The 16,207-nt window shown below is 37.3% G+C and overlaps 1 protein-coding gene across 4 annotated transcripts in view; it reads right to left on the bottom strand.

Annotated features, from left to right (window-relative positions):
• TCERG1L (transcription elongation regulator 1 like) overlaps window positions 1-16,207 on the bottom strand; it is a 258,114-nt gene that overhangs the window by 73,619 nt on the left and 168,288 nt on the right. For 3 of the 4 annotated variants that reach the window (XM_084635656.1, XM_084635654.1, XM_084635657.1), the window contains exons 8-9: window positions 11,759-11,913; window positions 5,924-5,993 (exon numbers count right to left, since the gene is read on the bottom strand). In XM_084635656.1, coding sequence (XP_084491782.1) covers window positions 5,924-5,993; window positions 11,759-11,913 — 225 coding nt within the window. The remainder of the gene's footprint in view (window positions 1-5,923; window positions 5,994-11,758; window positions 11,914-16,207) is intronic. The other variant, XM_084635655.1, reaches the window with a different exon arrangement.

Here is a 16,207-nt window from a genome sequence, read left to right as displayed (position 1 = left end):
CGTTAGAATAAGACTTTCTTTGTATCAAATGATTTATTGTGTGTTAAAGGAATAATGTAATTTACTTAGGTAAGTTTACTTTCAATGATGGAAAATAACTGAAAATCCAGTGAGGAACAGGGCAGGTTTTCCAAACCATGGCTTAGCTCAATTATGTTTACCACACTCAACCAAATTTGACATCGTAATTATCAAATGACATGTAGCTACAAGGGGTCTGATGCACAAAAGATAGTCTATTGGTTGGGGCACTAGGTATTTGGGAGTTCCCAAGTTCAATTCACTGTTCTGCCAGACTTCCTGTGTGAGGCTGGGCAAGTCACTCTGTGGCAGAGTTAGGCTCAGTGTTGCAAAGCTAACTTTAGTTGCTGTGCCACCTAATGGAATCCACAGTCCGTAGGTAGATGCCCGGGCTCCCTATCCAATGCATAGGGAAAATTAAGTGCCTAAGAATAGGAATCACTGAAGCCAGCATACTAAGTGGAGAGCTGCCTGAGCTAGCAAATAGGTGTAGCCTGGTGGGCTAGCTTACCTCTATTATATTCACTGCTTTTTATTATATTCTGCTTTATTATAGTCAGCAGTACTGCAAGGAACCTACAAGCCTGCATCCTGTAAGAGACTGGCTTCAGCAGTTAGCATGAAGCTTCAGGCCTATGAATTTTGGCATAAATAAACTTAGGTAACTCCTACATTTTGGGGAACTGGAAGTAGAGTGTAAGGAGGAATTTTGTCCATAATGATATCAGCCAACCACAGAACCATGAACTAACACCAGCTTCTGGAAGGTTTTGGATGGATCATCCAACTGTAAGAGTGCCATGGGAATGAATTGATATATATGATAATGGGGTGAAATCATAAATATACTAACCTATAGAAAAAGAACACCTTAACATCGGTAAGGGGAGGAAATAGAAATAAGGAAGAGGGAAGAAACCCTCACTGAATATGTATGAGACATGGTAATGGCAGCGTAACATATTATAAAAGTGGCATCCCCGCCTGTAGGCAGTAGGAGAGAGAAATGTAGCACTTGGGAGGGACCAGATTGATGGCCACTGGTGAAGATGAGGAAGGGGATGGTGATGAGGAAGATAACGGCTAACATTTCTGGTTGTTCTGCAAGGGATGGTGTAACTATGGATGTTCAGATGTACTTTCTGTATTATATCCATCTACCTTACTGAGTTAGAGTGTGTGTGACTTTGCTAAATGTATTAATAAATTATTTATTTGTAAATATAGAAGAGATGCTATAGTATGAGTATTGCACCTGTGCACATTGGGGTTCCCAACTATATAATAATTCTAATAAGACTGGGCCTGATCTTGGGACAAGAACCTACGTATCCTCAAAGTGATAACTTGGGACTCTCATACATAATCTATAGATCAGGCTACATAGGAAATGTGGAGGATAGAAGTATGGTATAAACTCCACTCCTCAAAGGGAGTTAGAGGGAAGCACCTACCTCCACAGCCAGCCACGAACCTTCTTCTGGAGGTAAGCACCTAAGTGAGGTCTGTCCCCTCTCAAAAAAAAAAATTGTTGTGGTAGTGGTGCTCCCCCTATTAGCCCAATGTTTAGAGCACTCACCTGGGCTGTTGGAGAATGAGGTTCAAGTTCCGGCTCCAATTAATAAGTATTTTATACAAAGTGGAACAGTCTGAACAGGAGAAACGGAGAGACGTCTACCCCAGAATAACCTATAAGTCTGGCAGAACAGTTAATTGAACTTGGGAACACCAAATGAGTTGCCAAAGTCTTACACAGATATGAAAGGCAGAACCAAGACTACAGAGCCAAATTGTCCTCTTCGTTCTGGACTCTCTGTGCTACTCAAGCAGCTGAAAAGGTGGATAGTCTCAATTGGCTAGAAAAGGTAGAGCTGGCTCCCACATCACCCCCCTTAAAGACTCTTGTGCTCATGCTATTCTTGGGTGGCATAACAGGTTTATAGCTAGCTGGTATATTTAGAGAAGCCGAGAGACTACTGTAAAATATGCCAAGGCAGGGGCCAATGTAGACTAGACCCAGGACTAGATGCTGCTATTGGTTGTTCTGTGGCCCACCTGCTCCAACAGCACAAATGAGAATCTGAAATAATGAATAGTAATATCCTCATGCTTCTAATAACAGTTTATACTGAGGCATTACTACAAATATAGGAAAAAAGAAAAGGAGTACTTGCGGCAAATGTAATTAGTCTCTAAGGTGCCACAAGTACTCCTTTTCTTTTTGCGAATACAGACTACACGACTGCTACTCTGAAACCTACAAATATAGGACTTTCCAATGGCATATATATGTCATGACCTCCAACCCCTAATCTTTAGAAGACATTCACAACCCCAGTATCATGGCAGGAGAGCTAATTTGGAGTGTTAGCTATTTCAAACTATTCAACAAACTTTTAAAGTGGGGATAACTGTACTATACCTTTATAGATACAGATTCTACCTGGCCCTTATGTGGGTCCACAATGAGAGGGAGGGAACCATCAATCAATACTATGAGCAGCCCAAAAGAGTGCCAGCTACACTTCCTCCCCTTGTGCTTAAGGGAACAGGGACAGCTCCCACTTACTACCCTGATGGCGCACACAGCCCAAAGGAAACAGGGAGGAGGTGGAGCCATGACTCTGTTGCCATTACCCACAAGCCAGTGGAACTGGCTGCCTTCATGGAGTTAAGGATGGAGAATATGCTGCAGCCTTCAAAGAAAGAAATTTGTAGGAGGAATTCTGTCACCTTGAGAATGCATCCTTATGCTGTCTCTGAGGTGAGGTATTTCTGCGCCATCTCTTACTATAGGCTATGTGCCCTCATTTTAAAATAAATTCTAATTTCAGCTACAGCACATCTTGTACACACAAATATGCTGGCATAGGGAACTCACTGCACTTAAGCAACTGTGTTTCAGTTTCAGGTGCTGCTGGCTTTTCAGTGGTTCCTACTGCTGCAGGAGCAACACATATAAGGTATCGGCTTGAGGATACAAACATTTACTTGTTGGAGCAATTATCTGGAGAGACTAGAAATATACAGAAGGCACATTTGATGGGCTTTCTATTATCAGTGGGGTACACAGAATACCAGAACAATGACTAGTACCACAGGAAAGTCATCTGGACCATTCTCCTATGTATCTAATTAATTAAAAACTCCTAATATAAAAGAGAGAAATAGAACTAAGAAAGGAAGATAAACTCCGTTCTATGAAAAACTGAAGTTTATTTCTTAAAAATTCGTTGAATGCGTTAGTTTTTAGTGACAGGTTTCAGAGTAGCAGCTATGTTAGTCTGTATCCACAAAAAGAAAAGAAGTACTTGTGGCACCTTAGAGACTAACAAATTTATCTGAGCATAAGCTTTCATGAGCTACAGCTCACTTCATGCATCCAATGAAGTGAGCTGTAGCTCACAAAAGCTTATGCTCAAATAAATTTGTTAGTCTCTAAGGTGCCACAAGTACTTCTTTTCTTTTAGTTTTTAATGTCATAGATTTGGAGCTACAGTCCAAATGTTGATATATTTAAAAAATATATTTAGACTACATGTCTTTAAAGCACCTGTTGAAATGTTAGCTTTCTAAAAATCTATGTAAGTGCTGATTTTCTTGTAGGATAATTTGACCATGTCAGGAATTCCTTATGTGTTACTAGAAAGAAAGTAAAATTCAAAAGAATACTGCTTAAACCAGGTAGAAATTTGTGAATGTTAGCTATGACTACTGAGATATCAACACATTAGGAAGGTCAAATCATTGAGGGATTGGGATCACAGCAATGAAGTTTGAAGGACTACTAATTTTTTTAGCCAAATATTATTCTGTTTATGTATATGCATCATGTGAATACTGTCTTTGATTTACAAACTGTGAAAGTAAGGCAACCATTCCTCATCAGGACAGTTATTTTGAAAAAGTAGAAAATTTGAAGTAGGTTCAATTGTAGGGCTCTCAGTGTCTTTTAAGTTATGTGTATATCTTGTCACAAATTTCAAATATGATAAAAATTGCACTATTTGTTACACTTGTGCAATATATTCTTTCAGCCAAGAGTGAGAAAACCTTGCTATCAAACTCAAAATTCAACATTAGGCAGTGTATTTTATAGACAGTATGTAATGCACTTTTACTAGGTGCTATTTTGACTTCTACTGCTATGTAAATTTACTCCTGATAGCAGTCTCTGTTGCTTGTGAATCAAATTACCCTCAGAGTAAAAAAAGAAGGATAACTTGCCATCCTTTATGTACAATTCACTAAGGGTAAAATTCATTTGTGGTGTGGATAGCCAATATAAAGCACTCTACAGTAATTATTCATCACACTGGAGCTCCCTGCTCTTTGCTCACTCTCTGTTTGCTGTGGAAGTGGTCTCTGTACTGGCTGTACTATGAGAGCTGTGATGAAGGAGGTAAGCCAGAGGGGCTATATTTATGCAAGTGGTGCAGACATGCTGCTCTAGTGCATTGGGTGCGGAGGGCTGTGCGACAATTCAGAGGCCTGGGCCTCCGGGTGCGGGGCTGCATTTGACTGCCAAATGAATGGCATTTATGTATTTGTTTTAACACAAAAATCTGTACTTTATGGACTTTGAAAAGAAAATATAGACAAGGTAGGTCAAGTTTGGGGTCTCTCAATTTTGACAGTGCCCTTTTGAATGTAAAGAAGATAAGAGACCATAAAAGAGTCACCTTTTAAAAGATTAATAAGTAATGGAAATCCAACCAACATGGGACAAATAATCTCTATTCACAAGTAGGCAGTGGAGGAGTCACTATTTGACCTCCTGACATTCTGGGTAGCAAGTTTTATATTATCAACACACAAAAATGGAATAAGCATGGTTTTCTTGAGATTATTAAAGGAGAACTGTCTGTATGAGGAGTTCTTGGAACATATTAACAGTCAGAGGTTTTAACACTTTCCCACCCTGTCTTTTAAAAAACCCATCTTACTAGAATGTTGAAAATATCCACTTACACTGATAGGATGAAACTATGGCCTATTGAAGAAGCAAAACTGACATTGACATCTATAAGGGCAGGTATAATCAATAAGGAACTCCAGTGAAGTCAATAAAACTACAGTGGTAGAAAAGCAGCGTGAATTGGAAGATAATTAGCCCCACAATGTCCATCTTGGAAATGTAGAAACACTTTGTCTCCACTGTTCAAAATTTGCCCAAAGCATATCAGTTGACATCTATAAAGACCCTATTCTGCAGACAATCCTTAAGTCATCTTATATTCAGCAAGCATAGTTAGAAATAACTGACAATTGTTTGGGGTAGGAAAGAGTTTCTCACTAACCATCCTCCAGAATGCATTTATTTCCCTTTTAATTTTTTTTTCAAGGAACTATTTTTGTCCTGTTCTGGTGTGACATGTGCAAAAGACTATTGGATGAAGACTCGTAATGAGAGACAAATCCAACAATACTTAGCAGAAACATCTTGAAATATAGTACAATTTCGGGACCCAAATTCCCTGATGGTTAAATGAGCACAACTTTGACAGAGTTTTGCCCAGTTAAACCAGCCGAAAATTTGATTCATTGAGAAAAATCCTAGTCCCATGGAATTCAATGGCAAAACTCCTATTGATTTCAGCGGAGTCAGGATTTCATCTAATGTTTTTAACAGTAATCATCTTTCTTGAAAGCTTAATTTAATCATTCATTTGATGTAAACAATTTCCAGTTACAAAACGAATAGATAGTATGTATGGAACATGGTTCTTTTGAAGCACAAGGGGTACAACCAAAGGAATAGACATCTTGAGAATTGCTGTCACCACTGATGCATGTAGATGGCTATGCAATGAAAAATAAATTAGTTTCTTCTTAGTGCCATATCCATAGTAGACTTTGGCTTCCCTATAGAACATATGAATTAAGAAACAATAAAACTTACTTATTTCTCTTGGTTTTGGTGCTATGGTCATCACTTACTTCCTCTGGACAAGAACTATCACTTTTATCTGCTAAAAAGAAATGCATAAAATTGGAATTATTAGACAGTTACTATCTACACGAGAATCAAAGTCCTAAAAGTCCCCCGTCACTTGTCCTTTTGTTCTGATACTTACTCATAATATTGGCTAATTTCTGCTGAGATTTTTTTTAGCTTTAGAAGATACTTTATAAAATCCTCATAGGTGAGCTCATCAAAACAGAGTGATAAATACCAAAAAAATGACGCTTTTCTTATTTTTGCCCTGAAGAGCGTCCCATCGTAAATTTGTGATTTTTTAAAATCTCACATTTGAGTGATAAACTGAAAAATATTATCACAAAGATGTTTACATAACATTATTATTTCAATCCTGACAGGATGAATGATTTGAGAATTCTCACTTCCATCACAACTGCTTCCTTCTTCCTATTTTTCATTCCCATGTTACTGAAACATAATGCTGCTTTCTTGTTAAATCTGACATGCTGTGTGGGTATGGAAGCAAAGTTAAGCAGATATTGTGGACTCTCAAACTCACAATGTACCAAAACCTACTTTGGCCTGGATACTCTCCCAAAGAGGGCTTTGAGATCAGGTTGTAACTGATAATGAATGTGAAGGTTATTGCGAGGACATCTATTTTACAGTTCCAAGTACTTCATTGTTTTTTCCACATACAAATTACAATCTCCAACATAACAGTGCTCTGAATTCAAATGCACTGGCTACCAGAATTTACTTTCACACAATGCCTAGGTTGATTTTTGGAGTTTTAAGTAGTTTACTGGATAAATATCATTCTGTATGTGCTGAGCTCCTAGTATAGTTAAACAACAGAAAGACCAACCCTAAGCCTCTCTTCAGCCAATCCTGAGATTCTGCATGATATGAACACAGAACACTATGATGAGATGAAAAAAAACACAATTTCATTTGTGACTTTAAAAATAGATCTGAATCCAGATTTCCAGATCCATTGCCTTACATGGATCCTTAGAATATAATCCTAGCCCAATTGAAGTCAGTGGCAGAACTCTGACTTCAGTGGGGTCAGGATTTTACCTCTGAAGCCTACCCTAAGAAATCATACTAATATTAATATGTTAATTAAACTATATTTAACAATATACATTACTAAATTACTTTAAACCAATAAGTCCTTTGTATTTGTGCTAAATACTAAATTTACATTATGGGTCAAATCCTCCTTATATTGAGGCCAATTGGAATTTGGCATTTTATTTCAAAAGGAGCAAGTCTAGTCCTTGATTTTTTTTGTCTCCTTGTTTTAAGGAATTTTAATTGTGATTCAATGAACAGAACATAAACCAAACTACAGCATAAAGGAGAACTACAATAATATAAAAAGCCTCAAAAACTCTGATCACAGAATTTGGAGGTTAGGGACAGGAACAGACACCATAACAGAAGGAAATATATACCAGGTTAAAATTATTTAAACTCTGCTGACTACAGAGTAAATTCAGGGGAAGCAAAAATGAATGGCACTTTAAAATAAAAAGGCTATGGCCTATACAATACAATACATCAGCACAAGTATTATGAATATACTTTGATATATGGTAATGAACGTTAAGTAGTGTTTTCAGTATCAGTACAATGCATGAAGATAGCTATCCATAGCTGCTAAATTCTTCTATAGAGAAGCCTATATAGAAAACAATTTGGGTACTTAGAAGATAGAGTAAAATAATACAGTCTTGCTATTTTAAAGCCATTAATCAGGAGCTATTCATCCTGCTGAGACTGCAGTGATCTTAACTTTAATAAATTCCTAGGAAAGTAATATGTAATCTTTTAACAGTGTACTTGATGTTGCTTTCAAAGAGAATTCAAGTTAAAAATGACCCAAGATTCAGGGCTGATTGGGCAAACACAATCCCATTTCTACAAAATGGCATCTCTAGTAAAAAAAAAAAAAAAGCTATGCTCACCAGGCATCAACGTCAAATAAAAATCAATTGTCTCTTATCTGAGTTAAGCTCCAACAAGTTAGCAAACATCTTAGACTGAATATCTACAAAACAGTTTATCACACCATAGATAGCCCTCTCAGAGTTGACTAGAAGACATATACTGCAAATGTTATTAATCTCAATGTGAGACCATGTTTCTTGAATAACGTATGTAGGGAAAGCAAGTAGAAAGAATATGAGTCCTGTCTGAAGTAGTAAGATTCTTCCATTTTACATCTGAATAGGGCCAGGAAAAGTATTGATCAATGACAGTCCAATGAATATGCGAAGGTCTGAAGCAACTGAAAGTTGGATATATAAAATCGACTGAAAAACAGTTATAAGACCCCCATCTAGTTCTCCAAAGAAAACCATCTCTCTGTTAATCATTGCTATGAAACAGATATATAAACTGTAAATCTAAGAAACATAGCAGCAGTGAAAAAAGCTAATAGAATGTTAAGAACCATTAGGAAAGGGATTGATAATAACGCAGTAAATATCATAATGCCACTATATAAATCCACCTTTAATACTGTGTGCAGTTCTTGTTGCCCTATCTCAAAAAATGTATATTAGACATGGAAAAAGTACAGAGAAGGGCAACAAAAATGATTAAAGTATGAAACAGCTTCCATATGAGGAGAGATTAAAAAGACAACTGTTCAGCTTGAAAAAGAGACAATTGAGGGGGGCGTATAAGAGAGAAGACAGGATACTGGGTTGGATGGACCATTTGTCTCATGCAGAATAGTAATTTTTATGTTCTTATAATGTATAGTTACTGCATGCATTTTAGGAAGAAGAAAAAATATCCTTCCTAAATATCCTCCGCCCAGGATCCTGACACTACCTAAATTGATATAATTCCAGATTCTCCATTATGTTTCAGCGGTGTGATGCTAGTGTAACTCCATTCAAGACAACGGAGTTACACTAGTGTAAAGCTGGTAATGAAGAGTGGAGAATGAGGTCTTCAGTCTCTAAGCAGCTGAGTATAATGTATTAAATCATACATTCCTTACCATGTTCTTACTTCAACTCCTCCCATAGATTTCAAAGACAATGGAAATTTTGCCCAGTTTTGGATTGAGAGAAATGGCCCAGTATGAACCCATTAGTAAAGAATCCTGACACCTTCATAAATTAGTAAGAACTAATTTTTAACAAAGGTGGAATAATTAATAAATGCCTAATCTTTCAGTCATCCCTGAATTACAAATGCACTTGATCTTTTAGGACAGTGATATGCTGATAACCTATGATACTCTGATAATAATTATGTTTGCTCATATTTTTGTGTGCCTTTGATTTAAAAAAAAATAATTAAACCCAGCAACAGCAACTAAACTAAGTACATTTCTTACATATCTCACAAACATATAGCTTATTTGATTTATTTATTTACTCAAGATTTTCAGCTAATGGGTATGCTGACAAATAATTTATTTTACCTCATCAGCTAATATATACTAATTATAACCTGATTTTCTGAAATACTCATACAAATCCCATTTAGATCAATGGAAGCTGCAAACTATTAGCAACAATGAAAATCCAGCTATATTTCACCAGAATAACCTGACACAATAGTCAAGGCATAATGTCACACACACAATAGCATGTAAAGAATAGGACACACAACAGAAAAGGAATTTCTTAAATAACATGTACCAACAATGGTCTTGGCACAAAGACATTTTGAGGATTAATGATAGGCTATGGATAATGGCCCTCAGTTTTGTCTTGGGTTATCATCCCCACATACCCAGTCATTAATTAATTCTCCAGAATGCCCTACACTTTTATTGCTATTGCTAAACAAAACTTATGTTGCATTGTGCTTTTGAACCGAAACTTCAGAAGATTTGGTCTTGGAGCCTTTGTCACTGTGTTTATCAGAAAGTTGTCTGCTTCAAATGAAGAAAGCTTTGATTTTGTTCCAAGTCTCTTTTAAAATTGAATTTATATCTATAAAGGCAAGAAACTCATCTCTTAAATGATGTTAAGTGATATATAAATATATCCCTTATAGTAACAACAAGGAGTCCGGTGGCATCTTAAAGACTAACACTTCCTCTATAGTAACAGTCCATGGAATTTTTTCTATCAAACCTTTACAACAAAGGTCCTGATTATCACTTACTCATATCAACTTGGAGGAACACCCTTTCATATCCTCAGTTCATCCTCACAACTCCTATTTAGGAGTAGTCCACTGAGAATTGTTTGTGGATGAACAATATTCACTGTGTCCTTTAAAATTTACTGTGTTTTTTACTTTCATTATAGGTGAAAAATAAATCTCACTTGACATACCTTCATGGGAAATGTGGGGATTGTTTTCACTTAGTTACAAAGTATTATATTTTCAAAAATAATGTTTAAGTTTACTTTTCTTCTTCGTCTTCATGGATCTCACCACTAAAGTATAGATATGGATTAAAGGAGCTTTGCAAGTGTAACTATACTATGAAATACATTATTCAATCCATATGTTCTGGTGGTGATGATCCCCCAATCCAAACAGCTAATTAAATATGAACAGTGCTTCAAATAATTGGTCTGCATGTAGCCCTGTTCCTAACAAGGGCAGAAAAGTTGTTGTTCACCCAGTGCTAATGTCCAGACAGCATGGTTTAATCTTTCCAGTAGTTTGCCACTTCAACCAAAAAAAAAAAAAAACCCACCTGTCAAAGTACCACATTGGGGAGAGGGAAGAAGAGGGAAACAGCTGAGGTCTGTGTTGAGCCCAACTCCCTCAGCTGCAGCCAAGAATTATCACACAGATCAAGAAGCAACACTAAATGGAGTGGAAACCAGTAATAGCCCAGGGCAGACAGCCATCAGCTGGCAAAGCATGTTTTTAGGGAGAAGTATTTACTTTTATAAGGCTAAATAACTGGTAAAGGGGGAGACTGAGGGCCTAGCTTATGTCACTGAGCAAATACTGACACGAGTTGTCTCAGTGGGGACTACTCCTATAAGTGGCCACTAATGTAAGTAATTGCTGCACCACTGAGGGCTGAGTGAGCAATTAAATAGGGGGTGGTAGATTAGAAATATAGTGAGTGAGCTGTGAGCAGGAAAGCTGAAAGAAGTGGGTGGTAAAGGATAAAGATGGGCAGGGGAAATTAGTTCATCAAATTGATCTTCTTCATGGCAGACCAGATGGCAAATCTTGGTTCTCCAAGAAGTGATCTTTTAAAAAAACACATTTGAAACACTTAACATGCACTACTGCAAAGCAAGTTCTCTCTTCAGTCAACACCAAGAATGTCATTCCAAAATCTACAGTGCCTGAGGGTTGACTGGCGAAGCCATGTTTGGATTGTGGTACCCACATGTCTGCCAAACCTTTCAGCAGTCCTCAGAGATTTACTTTGGGGATTATTTTCTTACAGCTGGGTTAAATAATCATTTATTACTGTACAACTGCTTTTGGTAGCATGGTCAATAAGACATTTGCAGAAATCATGCTATGCTAACGCATTCCCAATGTACGTTGTGGAAATATGCGTGCATTAAAGGTAAAAACAAAGTCTTCCAAGGTGTTATTTTTTAAATCAAAGATTCTTTCAGAATAATAAGCCACCTATTTTTTACTTCCTTGCTAACAATGAGAGAACTCCAATACAAATGTTAGAATTTCAGTGTAAATAAAGATTTTCTAAGCAGCATTACTGTTAACAAAATACTTTACACAAATCCAACAGGAAAATCATCATTCTGATAATTTTCACTTAATATATTTAACAATAAAGTTTCATTTAGCATTTGATTTTAAATATATGCAAATAATCACAGCTTTAATTACTTGCTGAAGTTTCCAGCTTGCGTTTATGAGGTGGATCTTCAATGATTCTATTAATATCACCACGATTCTTTAGATCCACTGGTTTCTCCCATACTGACAGCTGCATTGTAGGGTTGAAGAAGAAGACTCGGTCATCTCCAGTCCAGACTACACACCTATTTTAATTAATAAACTATGCTTAGATAATCTCACATACACATAGAAACAAGATATTAAACTCATCGCTAACTCAATATTCTCCATAGTCTTATACAACCTGGGTGAAATTCACCTCAGGCTGATAGCCCTATCCAACTTAAGGTCTCTGCACTAAGGAAATTTCTCCCCATACTAATAAAATGTCATTATCAGTGGTCAGAATAGTACGCGGGCGCACACACACACACACTCTCTCTCTCCCCCCAACAGGGAAAAAACAAAAACAAACAAACAAAAAATAGAAACAAGGTAAAAGAATGATGCTTGTAACAATTGAGGCCATGGTAAAGGATTATATTTCACATTTTCAAAATGTGTCTGTGAAGATGGTGAACCACAGAGGTCTCAAGCTGTTTTGCATAGTCAATGTCTACTCAACACCCAGATATGATAGATTCAGAGGGTTTGCCGTTGCATAGAAGGCAGCCACAGAAACCTCATGTGGCTGCCTCTGAGGTAGAAGGCCTAGCCAGAATACCATTAGGCCTCCACGGCCATGGATCCCAGCCAAACCCAGTAGTTCCATGCCACAAAGACAGAAAGAGCCTGATCCAAAGTCCACTGAAATCAATTAAAAAAAACCCCTCCCATTGATTGATTTAATTGGGCTTTTGGATCAAATACGCAATGTGACCAAGCCACGATTGCTATGCAAACCAGAAATTCCTGACTTGTGCAATTTAAATGTCAGCCTGAGCATTGCATTAACTTAGTTCCTTACATTACACTTCCTTTTTAAAACAGGAAATACATTATTTTAATAGGTTTCAGAGTAACAGCCATGTTAGTCTGTATTCGCAAAAAGAAAAGGAGTACTTGTGGCACCTTAGAGACTAACCAATTTATTTGAGCATAAGCTTTCGTGAGCTACAGCTCACTTCATCGGATGCATGCGCATCCGATGAAGTGAGCTGTAGCTCACGAAAGCTTATGCTCAAATAAATTGGTTAGTCTCTAAGGTGCCACAAGTACTCCAATTATTTTAATAATAGGTACAATATCACAATGATGGATATTCAAGTAAACCCGGATGCACTTGATTAAATGTATAGTTTTTACAGACATATAGTATATGCATCTGAAGCCTGTACTTTGTGAATACTTAAGAAAAGTAGTATACAACAAATATGCACTATGCCATTCTAAAATACATATAAAGGGCCAGCTCCTGACCTCCTTGAATCAGAAATACCTGGCAAGAACTGAGCTTATTAATGCAAGCTCTCCACCACTTGGCAGTTCTCAATGGCACAGGGGAATACAGCTATCAAAAAGACATGCTTAAAAAGAAATCTGTTCTGTGTAAAAGACTGAGAACATAAAAAGTGATATATAAATGCTAAGTACTATTATTGGATAATCTGAAGTTTTCTGTGAACTAATAGTAAGAGAGCACCATTGATTGCCTGTCCTGGTAATAAAAAATATATAACCTTTGGAGCAGCCTAAAGGGAGACTGTATATCTTTATAGTGCAGAAAACAGAGGCAAGAAGTGTTCTACTGGTAAAAGTAAGAAGATAAAAGTAATTAAGGATTCATTGTAAATTATGTGCATTCCCAAGGTAGAAGACAAAGTTGGAAGTGAACACAAAACTGTTGACTTCTCAGTTATAGTTATCCCTGATGCAAGTCCCTCGTATCTTTGGAGCTAAAATGAATAGTGGGGACCTGAAAATATTTTAATGATTTTCATATTATTATAATATACAAATGCTTCAACTCTGAAAATAGCATCCCAGAATGGCTGACCTGTTCTTTTATGTGGTAATAATTAGGTGAAAACAACATTTGGTACTTTGTGTCTCAGAGCTACAGTTCTCAGTTCTATCACAGACACCGTTAATCAGATCAAGAACTCTAAATGTACCATTAAGCATTAGTCTTTGGCTCACAATAGATCAGGATAGAGTTGATGGAAGACTTTAGGAACAAAAAACCAAACTATCATAAATACCACAGTCCTACTGGCAGGCACCTTAGAAGCCAAGCATTAGGGAGAAGAAGGGAGTAATTAGCAGTTAACTGATTTATTTAATAATATGGTTCCATTTCTCCCTTTACCTAAATCTGTAGATAATGGGCCCAATAGTGTCAAATGGTGCATTCCTCCCACAAAATGCTGAGCACTCTCAACTGTAATTAGCTTTAATGGCAACTGAGCTCATTCAGCCCTTTTGCAGAATCTGTCCCCATAGGAGTGCTACGTGGAGCTCATGATGTACTTCAAAAGCAGGAAGCCAGTATACTGTGAGTGTCACAGTCATGCCATCATACACATTTAGGACAGTCTCAGCCTCTGCCAATTGTGCACATCAGCATCTCTGGCCAGGAGGAGATGAGAACAAGGCTATTTTCAAAAAGCTGTTGATCCTGCTCTCTAATAATTTAATAGTTACTTCTCCCACGCACAAGTTCAAAGTCTCTGATCTCACACACAGTTTCTGTCACTTTGGGTGATGGGAGACCACATTTGAGGCCGATAATGTATTAGCCATTTGAAGTGTACTGCTAGGCCATCTGGAGTCTCAGCATTTATCTAATAAAAACAAGGCGATTGCTAAAATGGAAATGGCACATTTCCACACCTGACTGAAAGACCAAGTAAGCATCTCCAGAGAGCTGCAAAAATGGATCCAAATGGCAGGTCCCTCATGAAACCTTTTCATTTTTCCATAACTAACCCAATTTGACATTTAATTTAAAATTAGTACCTCCTTCCCCCACATTACATATCACCTGTAACTCTTTGGCAAAATAAAAACTTCATTATCCAAAAGGGGAAATATGGTATTTGGTGTCAGTCACAGATCACAAATTGAAAGTGCAGATGATGCTATGTTCTTTATACTGAAATTATTATCTAACTAAAATAATGACATTTAAATATATAAGAAAATAACCTTAATATATTATATGCTGTATTTATGTGGCAGTTAGGCAGGGTTAACTAATATTTCTGAGAACTGTTTAGTCAGATAAACAAATCTGGCTAATTATTGCCCTGCTCTAATCTCTCCTTTTTATTGGAATTTATTCATCAGGTGGAGGCCAAGAAATGTTTATGAGACCTGAAGTCCTTAAATTTTAGTCAGACATTAGTGTTCTGGTCTCATTAATATATGATCTTCTCTGAGCAATAAACAATAGTTGGGTGCCCAAGTTACCTCAAGTCCTTTTGATACCATCAGAGGTCAATCAAACTGTGGAGAAGAAAAAAGTGGAAGCAGTCCCTTCCCTTTTGGCTCTCCCTTCTTCATCTTGTTCTTTCTCCAGTGGCCTCTTGTACTTCCACCGACTGTTTCCCTCTTCCCCTGTCCCTAGCCCTTGAAGTTCTCTCACTCTCTCTCTGCTCCCCTTCCATTTCAGGCCCAGAAAACACTTCCTGAACTTTATGCACTGTTCATGGTCCTCATGAAATCAATGGCTCTACTCTGTGCATAAAGTTAAGCATGTGTCTTTGCAGGATTGGGGCCTTGGCAGCTAACCTTTTCTTCTGTCCTCTTCTCATGGAGAATTCCATTCAGCTCGGAAATTCTCCCTAGGAGTTATGGAATGAAATTAAGGAAGGGAAAATTCCGGCTGAAAAAAATTGGACAAAAATTCCTAATGATGAAGGCTGTGGAAAAGTCATCCATAGTGAGAGGGGATGGAAGCCTAACTTCTTGGGACCTTTAAAAATAGACCGGACAAACCACTGGAAACATAAATATAGTATAGAGAAAAAAGTGGCCCCAGGGGATGTGTAAAGCGACTAAGCAATCGTTTTCCATCTCTGACTACTGTGGTATCTATGGGTAAGTAAATTAATGGGCTGTTTCTGTTGTAATGCATCACTGAAGTAGTTAATGTTGTCCTTTAAATTGTTATTGTTAGGCTTCATGATTAACATCCCACTGGGACTGATGAAACAAGTTCACAGCTCTCATAGCTATTTGTAATTGCTAACTGTCGGAAGACAAAGGAAGACAGGCATAAATAGTTACAGTTTGAACTGCTGTTTTTGCAGACAAGAAACATGTTCTCTGTTGTCTGTGATTCCATGGCTGCTGAATTTTCCACAGAATTCAGCAGCACTTGAAACAGAATTCTACACCAGAATCTAAAGCTTTCACTAAAAGATTTAAAGTAGAGATTCACAGTGTGCTCCATCTCTTTCAAGTCACTTTGATGTAAAAAAATTAGTGTAAACCCAGGTTAATTCACCAGCTAAATTTAGTTGTCCAAGCAGTGCAAAGCAGTCAGAGTGGACT

Source organism: Lepidochelys olivacea, assembly GCF_965140295.1.
Source record: "Lepidochelys olivacea isolate rLepOli2 genome assembly, chromosome: 7".
NCBI lineage: Eukaryota > Metazoa > Chordata > Testudines > Cheloniidae > Lepidochelys > Lepidochelys olivacea.
Note: the sequence above shows the minus strand (reverse complement) of the source record. Positions and strands in the feature narration are given on the sequence as shown.